The 12,761-nt window shown below is 43.0% G+C and overlaps 1 protein-coding gene across 1 annotated transcript in view; it reads right to left on the bottom strand.

The window, feature by feature from the left end:
- Positions 1-1,297: 1,297 nt before the first annotated feature.
- The window catches only part of LOC139291939 (contactin-associated protein-like 5), an 86,549-nt gene continuing 75,085 nt past the window's right edge, over positions 1,298-12,761 (bottom strand). Inside the window, exons 16-23 of the mRNA XM_070914006.1 lie at positions 11,158-11,376; positions 10,523-10,759; positions 9,360-9,587; positions 8,168-8,301; positions 7,347-7,434; positions 4,917-5,120; positions 3,235-3,309; positions 1,298-1,494 (exon numbers count right to left, since the gene is read on the bottom strand). Of these exons, the coding sequence (XP_070770107.1) occupies positions 1,298-1,494; positions 3,235-3,309; positions 4,917-5,120; positions 7,347-7,434; positions 8,168-8,301; positions 9,360-9,587; positions 10,523-10,759; positions 11,158-11,376 (1,382 nt within the window). The remainder of the gene's footprint in view (positions 1,495-3,234; positions 3,310-4,916; positions 5,121-7,346; positions 7,435-8,167; positions 8,302-9,359; positions 9,588-10,522; positions 10,760-11,157; positions 11,377-12,761) is intronic.

Here is a 12,761-nt window from a genome sequence, read left to right as displayed (position 1 = left end):
TCTGGTTTAAAAATAATTGAATGATTTCATGAGTTTTCCTGGTCTGTTCATTTTCATCCTACTTCCAACGGTGCAGTGCAAAACAACTCGGTGGTGACAGAAACATTTCATACACCGCTTAATAGTCACACGGCTGATGTGGTTGAACTACTGGGGGATGGAAATGGGACTCCCTTGGTGTCAGTCACTCCAAAAAAAAAAAAAAGTTCTAAAATGCTGAAAGACAAACGTGAGGGCAGATTAGGCACTCGTACAGTAGGCAGTATTGGCCCCCTGTTCCTCGTCCTTGCGACAACATGCCCCGTCAAACTAAGACGGCAGCGAATGTGCGCCTGTCTTACAGGGCAGGCCTACTCCTCTTGATTTCCAGGTATCTTTAATATTCTACTGAAATGTGGAAATATTCCGCATTTGGAGTTAGTAAGAAAATGTTCACATTCAGGAGATTAAGTGGAAAGATTCCACTCCTTTCTGTTTTTGCTTTACTGTTCACAGAGCAGTGTCCCCCGTTCAACGTGCACATCCTGACCTCAGAAACCTGTGTTTGTAAGGAATGCTACAACAACACATCCACATTGTTATTGTATGAAAGAGGTATGTGCAGAGAACTGGCCACTGTCGTAGTACTCCTTGATGTCAGACGTAGTAGTCCTTGATGTAGTGTGATATAGTGCTATTTCATGTGGTTTGATGTAGTACTTGTTCAAGTGGTCAGATGTAGTACTCCTCCATGTAGCCAGATGTAGTGGTCCTTCATGTAGTCAGATGTAGTACTACTCCTTCATGTAGTCAGATGTGGTACTCTTTCATGTAGCCAGGTGTAGTAGTCCTTCATGTAGTCAGATGTAGTGCTACTCCTTCATGTAGTCAGATGTAGTACTACTCCATGTAGTCAGAAGTAGTGCTCCTTCATGTGGTCAGATGTAGTACTCCTCCATGTAGTCAGAAGTAGTGCTCCTTTTCATGAGATCAGATGTAGTACTCTTTCATGTAGTCAGATGTAATACTACTCCTTCATGTAGTCAGAAGTAGTGTTCCTTCATGTGGTCAGATGTAGTACTCCTTCATGTGGTCAGATGTAGTAGTCCTCCATGTGGTCAGATGTAGTACTCCTCCGTGTGGTCAAATGTAGTACTCCTCCGTGTGGTCAGATGTAGTATTCCTTCATGAGGTCAGATGTAGTACTCCTCCGTGTGGTCAGATGTAGTACTCCTTCATGTGGTCAGATGTAATACTCCTTCATGTGGTCAGATGTAATACTCCTCCATGTGGTCAGATGTAGTACTCTTTCGTGTGGTCAGATGTAGTACTCCTTCGTGTTGTCCCTGACAGAGTTGTGGAGTTGCAGCTCTGTCCTGTTGCCAGTCTCCATGCCATGCCGGTGCTGCTTCTCCTTGATGCTATTGTTGCTCCTCAGGGACCCCCGCCGGCACAGGAGGCGGGTCACCACGGCCAGGATGCATACCATGATGAACACCACCGCTGTCACCACACCTGAGGAACAGCCACGATACACATTAGCAGGTGCCAGTCCAGTTACAGTACAACACTGAAAGAATTCTATTTCTTTTTTTAATGCAAACATGTTTCCTTGATTTGAAACCAACTTCCACTCAGTTCACACAGAAAGGGAAACTGACTGAGATGTCAAAGGAAGAATTTGTTCGTCTCCTAGAGGAAGCCTTTGACTGTGATACAGAATAAAAGGAAAATGTGCTTACCACGGGAATTTGACACTAATATCTCAGTCGTGGTGATAGTTGCTCTGAGACAATGTGTGCAAAGCATAAATTAGAACGCAGTTTAATTGATATGCCACCTGTTCAGATTCCCCTGACTCCAACTCCAACTGCCCAATATTCAATCAAACCTCAATCTGAGCCAGCTATAAAGGTTTAGAGTTCAGCTATACCTCGCACCGCGGCTCCACCCTCCTGATCACCACTGCACAGCTTAACCAGCGCAAGATGGCGGCGCCCATATCCGGGATATTTTTGGCTTGATTTAGTCTACTGTTGAGCCAGATTCTCAGTTTTGGTTTGTGTCCACCTTCAAAAGGCGCCCAGTAAAGTAGCTTTATGTAGTCCCGTCTTCATAGATAGACACAAATATTCTGGGCGGGCTATCTGCACTGGTGGCAGTCAGCTCATCAAGGGGTGGGGGGTGGGGGGGAGGGGTCAGCACAAACTGCTGAGCTATGGGCTTTGACTTTGTCACGGATTAGCTTGTGATGGTTCGAGAAAAAGTCATACGTAGTGGCATCTTAAGCTGCTCACATTAATGATCATGTTAAACATTGTACAACATGTCTGAGCTGTAATCCAGGACCAGATGATGACACTACCTGCACAACAACAACTTTGTCCCAGTGCTCCCCCTTTGTTCACATCCAGGCTGATTTCTGTTGTCCGTCTTACAGAGACAATGGAATACAATATATTTTGGTTGTAATAATCTTATCTGTCCGGTGGAGGCCTACTCTACTACTAGGAATGAGGCAAAGACAGTAGCATAATTGCTGCTAACTGAGTATTTCCCACATTTTGGTGTGGTGCTGTACAACTGATTCTGATAAAGGTCCTCACTTTGTTTCAAAGGTATTTAAAACAATGTGCAAAGCCTTAGGAACTGTCCTTGGCACCCACAATCCAGTGGTTTCGTTGAGCGATCCAATCGTTCTATAATGACTAAACTAACAAAGCTTATGTTCTCACCTGCAGGGAAATCCTGGGTCACTGCCCTACCAGCAGTGCTGATGTAAATGAGAGCAAACGACTGACCGAACGTCTGAGCTTTCCACATAGGTCCGACTGGGAAGGCGATTTCTAAGCTGAATCTGCCAAGGGCCCCGAAGTGAACGCTGGTGATTAAGTTAATGTCAAGCTTTGGCGTAAAAAAAAAAAACGAACGCTAATGCAACCCATGTGGCAGATGCAGAGGTCGTGATTCAAGCCTTTGCTTAGCCCAGACTTGATTATTGTAATGTTTGTGCTTTAAATGGTTCAGAATGCTGCAGCTGGAATCCTAACTAAAACTAGAACATTTGATCACATCACACCAATTTTTCACACCCTGTCCATTTCAGATCAGACTTTAAGGTACTTCTGGCTCCTGTCTGCTTCCACTGTTACAAAGAAGTCAGCTGGTGAAGTCATGATGGTGTGGCTGTGTTCAGGTGGGACCACTTTCAATAAGCAAAAGCCAAAGAAATGAGCACAAAAGAGGAAAACAGACCTGCTATTACAGCCACATCATTTTGGGTGTTGCCGCCATGCTGCTTCTTATCTTTATTCGTTGTTGCAGCTTGATCTGTAAAAGCATGAGTGAGAAATTCATTCACGTTGTATAAGTAGCAAATATGCAGTGTTGCTTTAGTTCTGTTGCTCCACAACATGAACTGGCTGGGGGTAAAACAATGAGAAACAGCTACCATTATACAGGAAGGTGCCCGGTTAGTGTGCATACAACTAATTCCTGATTTATTCCTGAAATGTAATAATGACATACTGTATGTCTCAAACATTAGTCTCAAAGCCGCGCAAACATGCTCCAGACAACTTTTGAAGAGGCATTTAAAATATTTAAAATAAAAGATGAACAACAGATTTGATTTTTTGCTCCTTTATGCAGGGATGAGTTTGTCCAACAAGCAATGGGAGACAGGAACATGTAAGAAATTAGGTTCAGAAAGTAGCTGCTGGATGCCAAAAAAGTGGTTACAAATTGCCTGTTGACATCTCACTAATGTACTGGAAGTATATTCACTGCACCCCACTCTCAGTGGATGTGTGTGTGTGTGTGTGTGTGTGTGTGAAGCTCAAACCCAGCACATCACTGTAAAGCTGATAACAAATGCTTTGGGACTCGACTCCTTAACAATATTTTCTAAATAGTCTTAATAACTACGTGTCATGGTGGTATCTCCATCATCTCGTTTTGAGGCTTTTCACTGAGCATTCTTTGAGCAGTGGAGGGAGCCTATTTCTGATTAGATTTCAATGGGGTTTGAAGCGTTTTGTGTGCTCTATCGGCTTAATTCCAAGCCGCAACGTGGCTGCTCTAGACAATGCTTGCGAGTATGAAAATCTGAGCAAAGTTAACAAAGTCGGGCAGGTTTCTGAAATGCTCCCGGCGGGGTATGGAGCAGTGCGGAGGACGGAACAAAACCACATCACAGAGCCGTGTCATCATGGCGGATGACCCTGTGACACTTTGGAGGGGCCCGACCCCTAGGTTGGGGACCACTTGACTACACTGGCTTACTGTATGTGAAGTAGTTGAAACTAAGCTAACAACAGTAAAATGCTGCTCTGGCATTGATGCATCGGTATTAATAATCTGTCTCACACACAATTCTTCTAAAAAACGAGGACTTTTGCTTTTGATACTTGAAGTATATTTAAAGTACAGCACTGACTCATGGGACCATGCGTTTTATCCACAGGGCACGATTTGGATAGTTCAACTCCGGGTGGATTAAGACTCTTCAGCACCGCAGCTTTTAAATCATGTGAGAAGTGACAGAGTACCTAATGGCAAGATGACATATGCATGACATCTACCTTCTTCTTCCAAGGTCAATTTTTTAAAGAGTATGGTCAAGACCTGCTCTATGAAAAGTGCCCTGAGATAACTTCTGTTATGATTTGGCGCTATGCATCCTCTGTGCTGCCCAATTATGAGAGTGCATATGAGCCTACAGACCCAACACGGATACAAGACAAATGGTGAGGGGTTATTGTTGCTGACCAGCCGGAGCTGATTGTACTCACAAACTCACTAATTGGAGGAACATTAAAGGAGCGCTGAAGAGTTTCAGGCTAGTTGTCTGCCCCCATTTTGTTTACTTGGTAATGGGTTTTTGATTGCCTCGTGTGTAACTGCTTTTGCCTTAACGGACACAGTGTGTGTGTTACCTCGCAGATTGTGGGACGTGATGGAGTCGGCCAGCGCTCCACAGTTTGACTGGACCAGTGGACCCCAGACGGCGACCAGTGAGCTTCCTCGGTTCAGCAGCGCTGCTTTCAGGGGAGCCACATGGTTAAACTGGACTGATGAGAGGCAGCCAATGAAACCTGTTGAACCTGCTTGAACTACCTCCTCTTGGAAGTTGTCTCTTCCTAGATGGATAGATGGATAGATGGATAGATAGATAGATAGATAGATTCAACCGAAAGGATCCAATGAATTTGTGTCACAAAACATACCTACCTTATCAGTTCATGGTATTTATCCATACGGTCGCGATACAATGGTGTTTTTTTTACCATGATGACGTCTTGCAAGTGTGGTGGTTCTCATAAACCACAATGATAGCTTGCAGCCCTTCCACCAGCTCACTGCGCCTGCTTGCATTATTCCTCCCTGCAATATTTCAAATGATCCACATGCAAACCTCACTGCTAGACACGTTGCATTTCCTGTAGCTCCTTCACAACAGGTCGCTCTAAAGCCCCCCCCCCCCCCCCCCCCCCCCCATTACTTACGGTGGCAGAGTGGAACTGAACACATTCACGCAGACAATGAAAACAGGGATGTTTGAGATGTTCATGGTCGACAGTCACCTCAGGGCGCTGGTGAATTGTCACTACCAATTCTTTTAAGGATCTTAAAAGTCTTGTCATTTTAACTCCACATAGTGTGACCTGTAAGGTCTAAAGAATTGTCAGATCTGTGTAAAATGTTGGCTATTTTAATGAAATGAGAGATGACAGAGTGCGATATAGGGGATGCCTGGTATAATGATCTGGCAACCCGCTGTGCTACGCATTATCAGCCGCAGCATCTTTGAGTTGAATGAACAGCGGCACATTTGAAGCAGTTTTTACTGATTTATTTAAATTTTTTCATCATGAAATTAAAGATAATTCCGGCAGCATATTTTGGTTGGTGGGCCGCCACAGAGCTCTCCTTTTTTGACGGAGAGCCTTTGATGGCTAGATGCTGGCATTGTGCTTAATGACTTCACAGAAAAAGTTAAAAATAAGGTAAAACAAATAAAGAGGTGACAACAAAATTTGATCATTAATATAAAAACAGAAACACAGATGTACAGAGTCTTTAGCTGTTTGTTGAAAAGGTAAATCTAAGTTAAATATGGGTGATAATTCCGCGGAAAAATGCACAGGGCCCGTATTCAGACACTGTGCCTTTAAACAGGCCATCAGTACTTCCGTACGGTTATGATGTCACAGATACAGTCACCGCTCTCAGCCCACGACCCCAGCAGAGCTCAGATCAGGTAACTTCGTAACTCACCGAGAGGTGAGGCGGAGCAGCTGGAGGACATCAGAGGGAAAACCAGAAAATATTTTCCCCATAAAACATGGAGTTTCACCAAAATCGGTGAATAAAGTTGTGTGTTTTTGTACAGTAATCAGTGAGGCCCAGTCCCCAGAAACACTCAGCTCCCGCACCCATCTATCGTTTTTCAAACCTACTTCTTGTCTCATTTGTGTTTATCAAAGGTCATCAAATGCCCCATATCGCTGTTTTCCAAGTTAAGTTACTGTGGCTGTCATATGCTGTCGAGCACACCAGCAAGAGGATGAGGCGGTGCTTTCCTGGCGTTGCTGCTTCACATTAAAAGCTTTCCACTTGCGAACCCGGGGGATGTTTTTATTGTGAAGGAGTTGTAGGAAATGCATTGTCTTTGTCACAGAGTTAGCTTCATTAGCGGAGCTATTCTTCAATAATAAAAAAAAGAAGGTCCAGTCAACCAGATATCGACATATTCTGCACTATTTGGGCAGCAGATCAGTTTTGAATATTGCAGGGAGGAACAGAACAGTGAGCTGTTCGATGAAGAGCTGCAGGCAACAGTCTCTTAGTGTGGTTTGTGACCAGCACACCTCCAACACGTCCAATCAGGGTGAACAACTTGACCTTGCTGAGCTGTGCAGTGGAAAAACAGTGCAACTTGACTGCTCACGGCAGTTCATAGCAAGGCTTTACAGCGACTACCTCCCGTACTATAGAAAACCCCTATAAACTGAGGGTCTGCGTGGTTACACTGTGTGGCAGTCAAAATGACTTGGCATGGCTGAAGTGGACTACATGGTGTTCAAGCACGTATGTTTACAGGTTGGACTTCTTTCCGTTTTTTCCTGCGTCCTTGTGCACAGAGCATCATCTGTATAATGGATGTGGCTCAACATGGTCCACTGCCGCAACGGTGAGAATAGAAAGAAAACATCCCTTGGTATTGATGCTGAAGTCTACTTATTTGAAGAGCAGTGATCCCTGAGTACCAAGTGAAGACTGGAAAGGAAATGGTTGTAGGAAATGATACTGTCCGTCGACTCAACCTTCCCTCAAAGAAGGCTCAACGTGATGAGAGGACTTACTGATGACTTTGCCCAACGTCAAGGATTTGATTAAGATCAGCTCCGCGTCAGATGACAGCGTGCGCTTTCTGTGGATGTCCTGGTCAATCTGGCGGAGAAGCCAAGTAATCAAAGAAAAAAATCAGGTTACAAGAAATCTAAACCAAGACAGCAGCAGCACATTGCGACACAAGAGCTTGTGTTCTTGACAGCTTCACATAAACCACTATAAGCCCACAGCTGTTGTTAAGTGCTTCGGAGCTTTCACTAACATGCCGACTCAAGATGCTCGGCTCAATACAGATCAGAAAATCGGAAAAACACTGAACGCTACAGACCTGTGATGCATAGAACCAAACATATCTTCTGTTGTTTGTGACCACCAAAGTCCTTGTCACCAAAAGGACTATCATCTGTCTGAGCTCTCCAAAATCATGGTGGTATTTTTTTCATTAGGTCCCCGTTAAATTGTCTGAAAATGACTTTGAGTTGAGTCATTAGATTATTTAAATATAGGTTTTGAATATTGGAGTTCTTCATTTTTCACGACGTGTGTTTTCTCATAACTTGATTTACTCAACTTGTTTTGATTCAATACAGACCCCTTTTCTGTTAGTAAGTATTATGACTTTTTTGTGGGCAGAGCTTAGGTGGAGGCAGACTAACTCCCTGAACACGTTGGCTAACACGAGCTAGCAAGTTTTGTGGGCTTGATTTTTAACAATGGCCGAAGAAAATACAATATATAATAATAATATATTCTGTTCTTTTCTGTTAGTTTATGGCAGACAGGGGAGCTCATTGCATATCTACATGGACGACTTGAGGTGTCCATCGCTCACCTGTACATAGAGGTCTTTGCCCTCACGGTGGAATCTGATGCGGTGGTGTTGTCCATCTGCCAGGCTGCTGAGGACGGGACTGAACACGTCTGGGTCCCTGTGTGTCTGCAGCTGGTACCAGATCTGCAGACTTCCTACACGCAAAACCACACAAACGGCATGACAAGTGGCCTTGAAACAGACCTTGAGATCCACATCTGAGTACTTCAGGATGGTTTAAGGACGTTGCTATTCAACAGTCAGTTACACATATGACACCTGCACATTGTTTAAAGCTCAAATTCAATGCTTTTTAATACCTTTTGAATGTCTCAACAAAGACAAAGTAATGCGTTCCCTTGGCAGCTGCAAAATGAATGCTAATGGCCTATGTGTTTGAAATCAGTACAATGATGATAGCATGTTTTCCAATAAATTATGTATAATGCACTATAGGAAAACGTACGCAAAATCCCATTAGTTAGACAAATGAACGCTTCATGCAATGAATTGCACTCCACCATGCATTTCGTTAACACCTGTGTAACAAAAGCTTAAACGGCTCATTTTGTCTACTCACGATTTGCTTGGAATCATTCTTTCGGACAACAGAATCGTTTAAAAACCTGAAGACAATACGTTCATTTCATCAAGAAACTTTTACTGAAAGTTGATCATGTTAAGGCTGAATTGTCACTCAGGACCTGAGGCACATAAATACGCGCTAAGAAAGCACATAAACGCATGCTAACAAAAATCAAATGAAAGTAATAAAAAAAAAAAAAAAACAATACAGGGAAACATTAGACAGACTGGTTCTTCAGGAACTAAGAAAAAATACTTATTTTCAGCTAAACCAAAATGTAGTTTTGATTTCATATGATGGGATTTTGAAAGTTTAAGAAGCACATAGTTGAGGAACCACATCAGTTAATTTGGGGTTTTCAAATGAGTAATTATATAACATTTATACAATTACTGAAGTCTGTAATTCTTTGTTTCTGGTTGTTTTTGTGAAGAACATTGATTAACACACCTAAACTTCCTCAGAAACTTTAATAAGAAGGATAGGCTACAGACTGCACTCGTTGATTTCATCATCTTGTTAATGACATAATTGTGTTTCTATCATTTCTCATATGTGGCGGTGTTGTGTTCATGCATGCTTGTCTTTAGTGTGAATGCATTGTGAGATCGTCAGATGTGTGCGTACCATTGCGAGCCAGGATGACAGCGATGTACTGCTGGCTGAAGGTGCTGACAGTCAGCAGCATGGCCGGGCTCTGGGAGGTGATGAAGCTGAAGGCCACGTCCTCTCTAGCACTGCTGCTGCGTTCTCTGGAAGCACTGGAGGCCTGGGAGCTCCTGTTCTGCATCACGGAGAAGGGCTCCTGGAAAGTAAAGGTCACCGAGGACTCTCTGTCGAACGACACAGACACCTCTGCACACAAACACGGACACAGAGAACACTCTTAATATACCATATACACACAACTCATTATTATTCCCACTGACACTCTAAAATCCTACTAGCCTCCCCTAGAGGTTGCAGAGGTCTTATGGTCTTACCAGTAGTGGAGCTAAAAGTTTCTCCAGAGGGTAGAGGAAAGGTCATAGGGTCTATAAGTGAAGTGCATTTACCATTCACATGTAAAGGGTTCATCCTCTGGAGAGCAGGACATTTCACGCGCAGATTGTGACATTTCGTGTGTGCAGTGGACATTTTGGCCTAATCATGGTATTGGAGGAAGGGTTAGGGGGTCACCAAGCTGTTAGGATTCATCCTCAAAGAACCATCCTCATTAGTTTTCAAGAAACCTTTCCATAAAAACGGCAAAATTCAGATTTAAATCAGGAACTATCTGATCAAAGAAAAAGTAATGAGTATGAATCTGATCAGACATTTGATGGCAACTTTCAGTGCTTGAGAGTTACATTTGGTCGAAAAAGAATAAGGTATTCAAAATCATGTCCATCAGAAATCATGGTAATCTTGTTAGTAGTGATTTACTTGTGAACTTGTCCCATTCACCAATGTTCTTGTGCTCGAGTACGGTCTAGACCTGCTCTATCTGTAAAGTGTCATGAGATAACTTTTGTGGAGAAACATGCGACTGATTTTTCAGCTCAGAGAAGTTGGGTGCAGCTGAACGTTTGGGCAGAGCTACCCAAGAGAAGCAACATGCAGTGTTCAATCAGTGATGCACTCATTCATTTTCTTTTCTCCTTCAATAAGGTTCACTAGCTTAACAACAATCTGCTCATATTTTGGTCTACAATTTGCATGTGGGTAAAAGCATGTTCTTCAAGGCTAAAGTCGTGGATTTTATTTGAAGATGCCTATTCATTTATTTGTAACTGACCAATCGGTCTCACCTTCCTTGCAGGTGGGTCCTCCGTAGGCTGACTGCGAGCAGTCGCAAGTGTAGCCACTGCTGTTCTCGATACACCTCCCTCTGTTGTGGCAGAGGCCGGAGCCACTGCAGTAACCGGGACAACCAGAGCTCACCCCTGGCACCATCTTGGCCCTCTCCTCCAGGTCAAAGGTCACACCGTTGACTGTCAGAGTCCTTATGCAGCCCAAAAAGCCTCTCTGCTTGGATGCTGTTCCTCCTGGGACAACCATCATACACTGTTTACTACGTGCTTCTACTAAGACTTTGTCATCAGAATCCCCTTTCAAGTCTGATGAGGATTTACAACATGGCTGCTTTCTCTGGAAGCACTGGCCTCATTAAGACTCAGTATATAATATTTTGGACTAATGTGGACCATGTTAAAATCCCGACTTAACTACTGTATCATAATGTAGTCTATCCACACTGCTTTAGATTTAAGCGTTTTACTTAACTTTACAGGAAGTAAAGTATTATTTGTCAGATAGTTTATTACAGTTTCACGTGTGTGTGTGTGTTGGAGCAGACTGACAATACAGAGAGAGGACAGACATCCTTTCCATGGATTTCATCTTATCTTAAATCCCTCTGTTCCCTGGTCAGAAGCTGTCATACCTACAAACAGCGGGTTGTTGAGACGTAAGCGGTGGTGCCCGTCAACCCGAGCGTCAAGGAAACGGAGGGGGAGCTGGTCGACCTGCAGCGACGCCTCCTTCACGTTACGCTCCATCTTCACGTGGTGCCACTGCCTGTCATTCAGAGGGAGGTGGGACCTCACAGACAGGACCGCTGGACCATTTCCCACGTCAAAGGAGAAAGTCACCACTGAGGGAGCTGGGGGGGGGGGGTCACACACACACACACACACACACACACACACACAGTCAACTGGGTCAGATTGAATCTTATGCTTGCGTATGCTTATACAACTTGTGCTCTTCTCAATCTTTTTTCTTCATAGCAGGAATACAAACAAAAAATGAAAAAAGAAAACACAAAAGGAAACAGCTCATCCTGAGTAATAACAACGACCATAGTCATGTTTAAATTAAATAGTTTGTCTCTAAAAGTAGAGTGTGAATAGTATGAAAAGAAAAAGAAAACAGCAAGGTGCGTCACATTGAACACAACACATTAGTCCTTGCCCTGAAAAAATGCCAGTACAGGGTCCCTGATCTTACAGAAACAGCTCCTCTATCTTCATTATACAATCTCAGTCTCTGCAGATGTAATGTGTTTGCCATTTCTCCCAACCACAAATCGTGCTTGGGTACAAAGTCCATTTTCCGAGATTAACTTTTTTGCAATCACCATCCCCAACAAAACCAGCCCTTTTTTTCGTACTTATTAGCAAAAAGATAAGCTCCAAGGATGGCTATGAGTGGATCAGGTTCCCAACGCTTTCCGAAAGCCTCCGAGAAACAATGAAAGATGCTTTTCCAATATGTACAAGTTTACTGCATGACCAGAGAGAATGTGTTAAATTACTGATCATAGACTTTGATTACAAACAGGTGAAGCATCAGTAAAAAAAAAAGCTGTGTAACTTTTCCCTGGAGTAATAGAGTCTATGTAATGTTTTAAACTGTATAAGATTACGTCTGACATTGACCGAACAATCATGTATCTTCTTCGTCCCAGACCTCATCTTTTAGTTCCACATTCAGCTCGTCCGCCCACGCCTGTTTAAGTCCTGATGTGCTCAACACAGCTCTGTTATGTAGGATCTGATAAAAGAAAAAAAAGAAAAAAAGGAGACCGCCCCACAAGTAATGGGATCAAACTTGTTTATTGCGTCCAGGGGCTCATGTTCGTTCAAGATTACAAAGTTAGACATATGCTTCCTGACGTAATCTTGAATCTGTAAATATCAAAAAAAAAAAAAAAAGAAGGAATATTGCTCTACTCAATCTGAATGATTCTTCCGCCACTTTGTTTTTTGGCACTTAACTATTTAACTTTTTTCAACTTTGAAACTTCATTCCAACATCACAATGTTCAGCTCAATTATATGCGCGCTATTACTTATTCATATTTTTCATACTTTGAGAAATTCAATTCATTTTCCCATTCAAATTAATGGGAGGAATGTTTTCACACTTTTTCATGCACTTTTCAACTCAATCATAATTTCCGCTTCAACTTCTACTTACAATGGAAGTGAATGAAGAAAACCTTAAAACCCACTCGTCTTTAACCTCTTCCCACTCATTCATACA

The sequence above is a fragment of the Enoplosus armatus genome, chromosome 11 (genome assembly GCF_043641665.1).
Source record: "Enoplosus armatus isolate fEnoArm2 chromosome 11, fEnoArm2.hap1, whole genome shotgun sequence".
In the NCBI taxonomy this organism is placed as follows: Eukaryota; Metazoa; Chordata; class Actinopteri; order Centrarchiformes; family Enoplosidae; genus Enoplosus; species Enoplosus armatus.
This window is presented reverse-complemented; position numbering and strand designations above follow the sequence as displayed.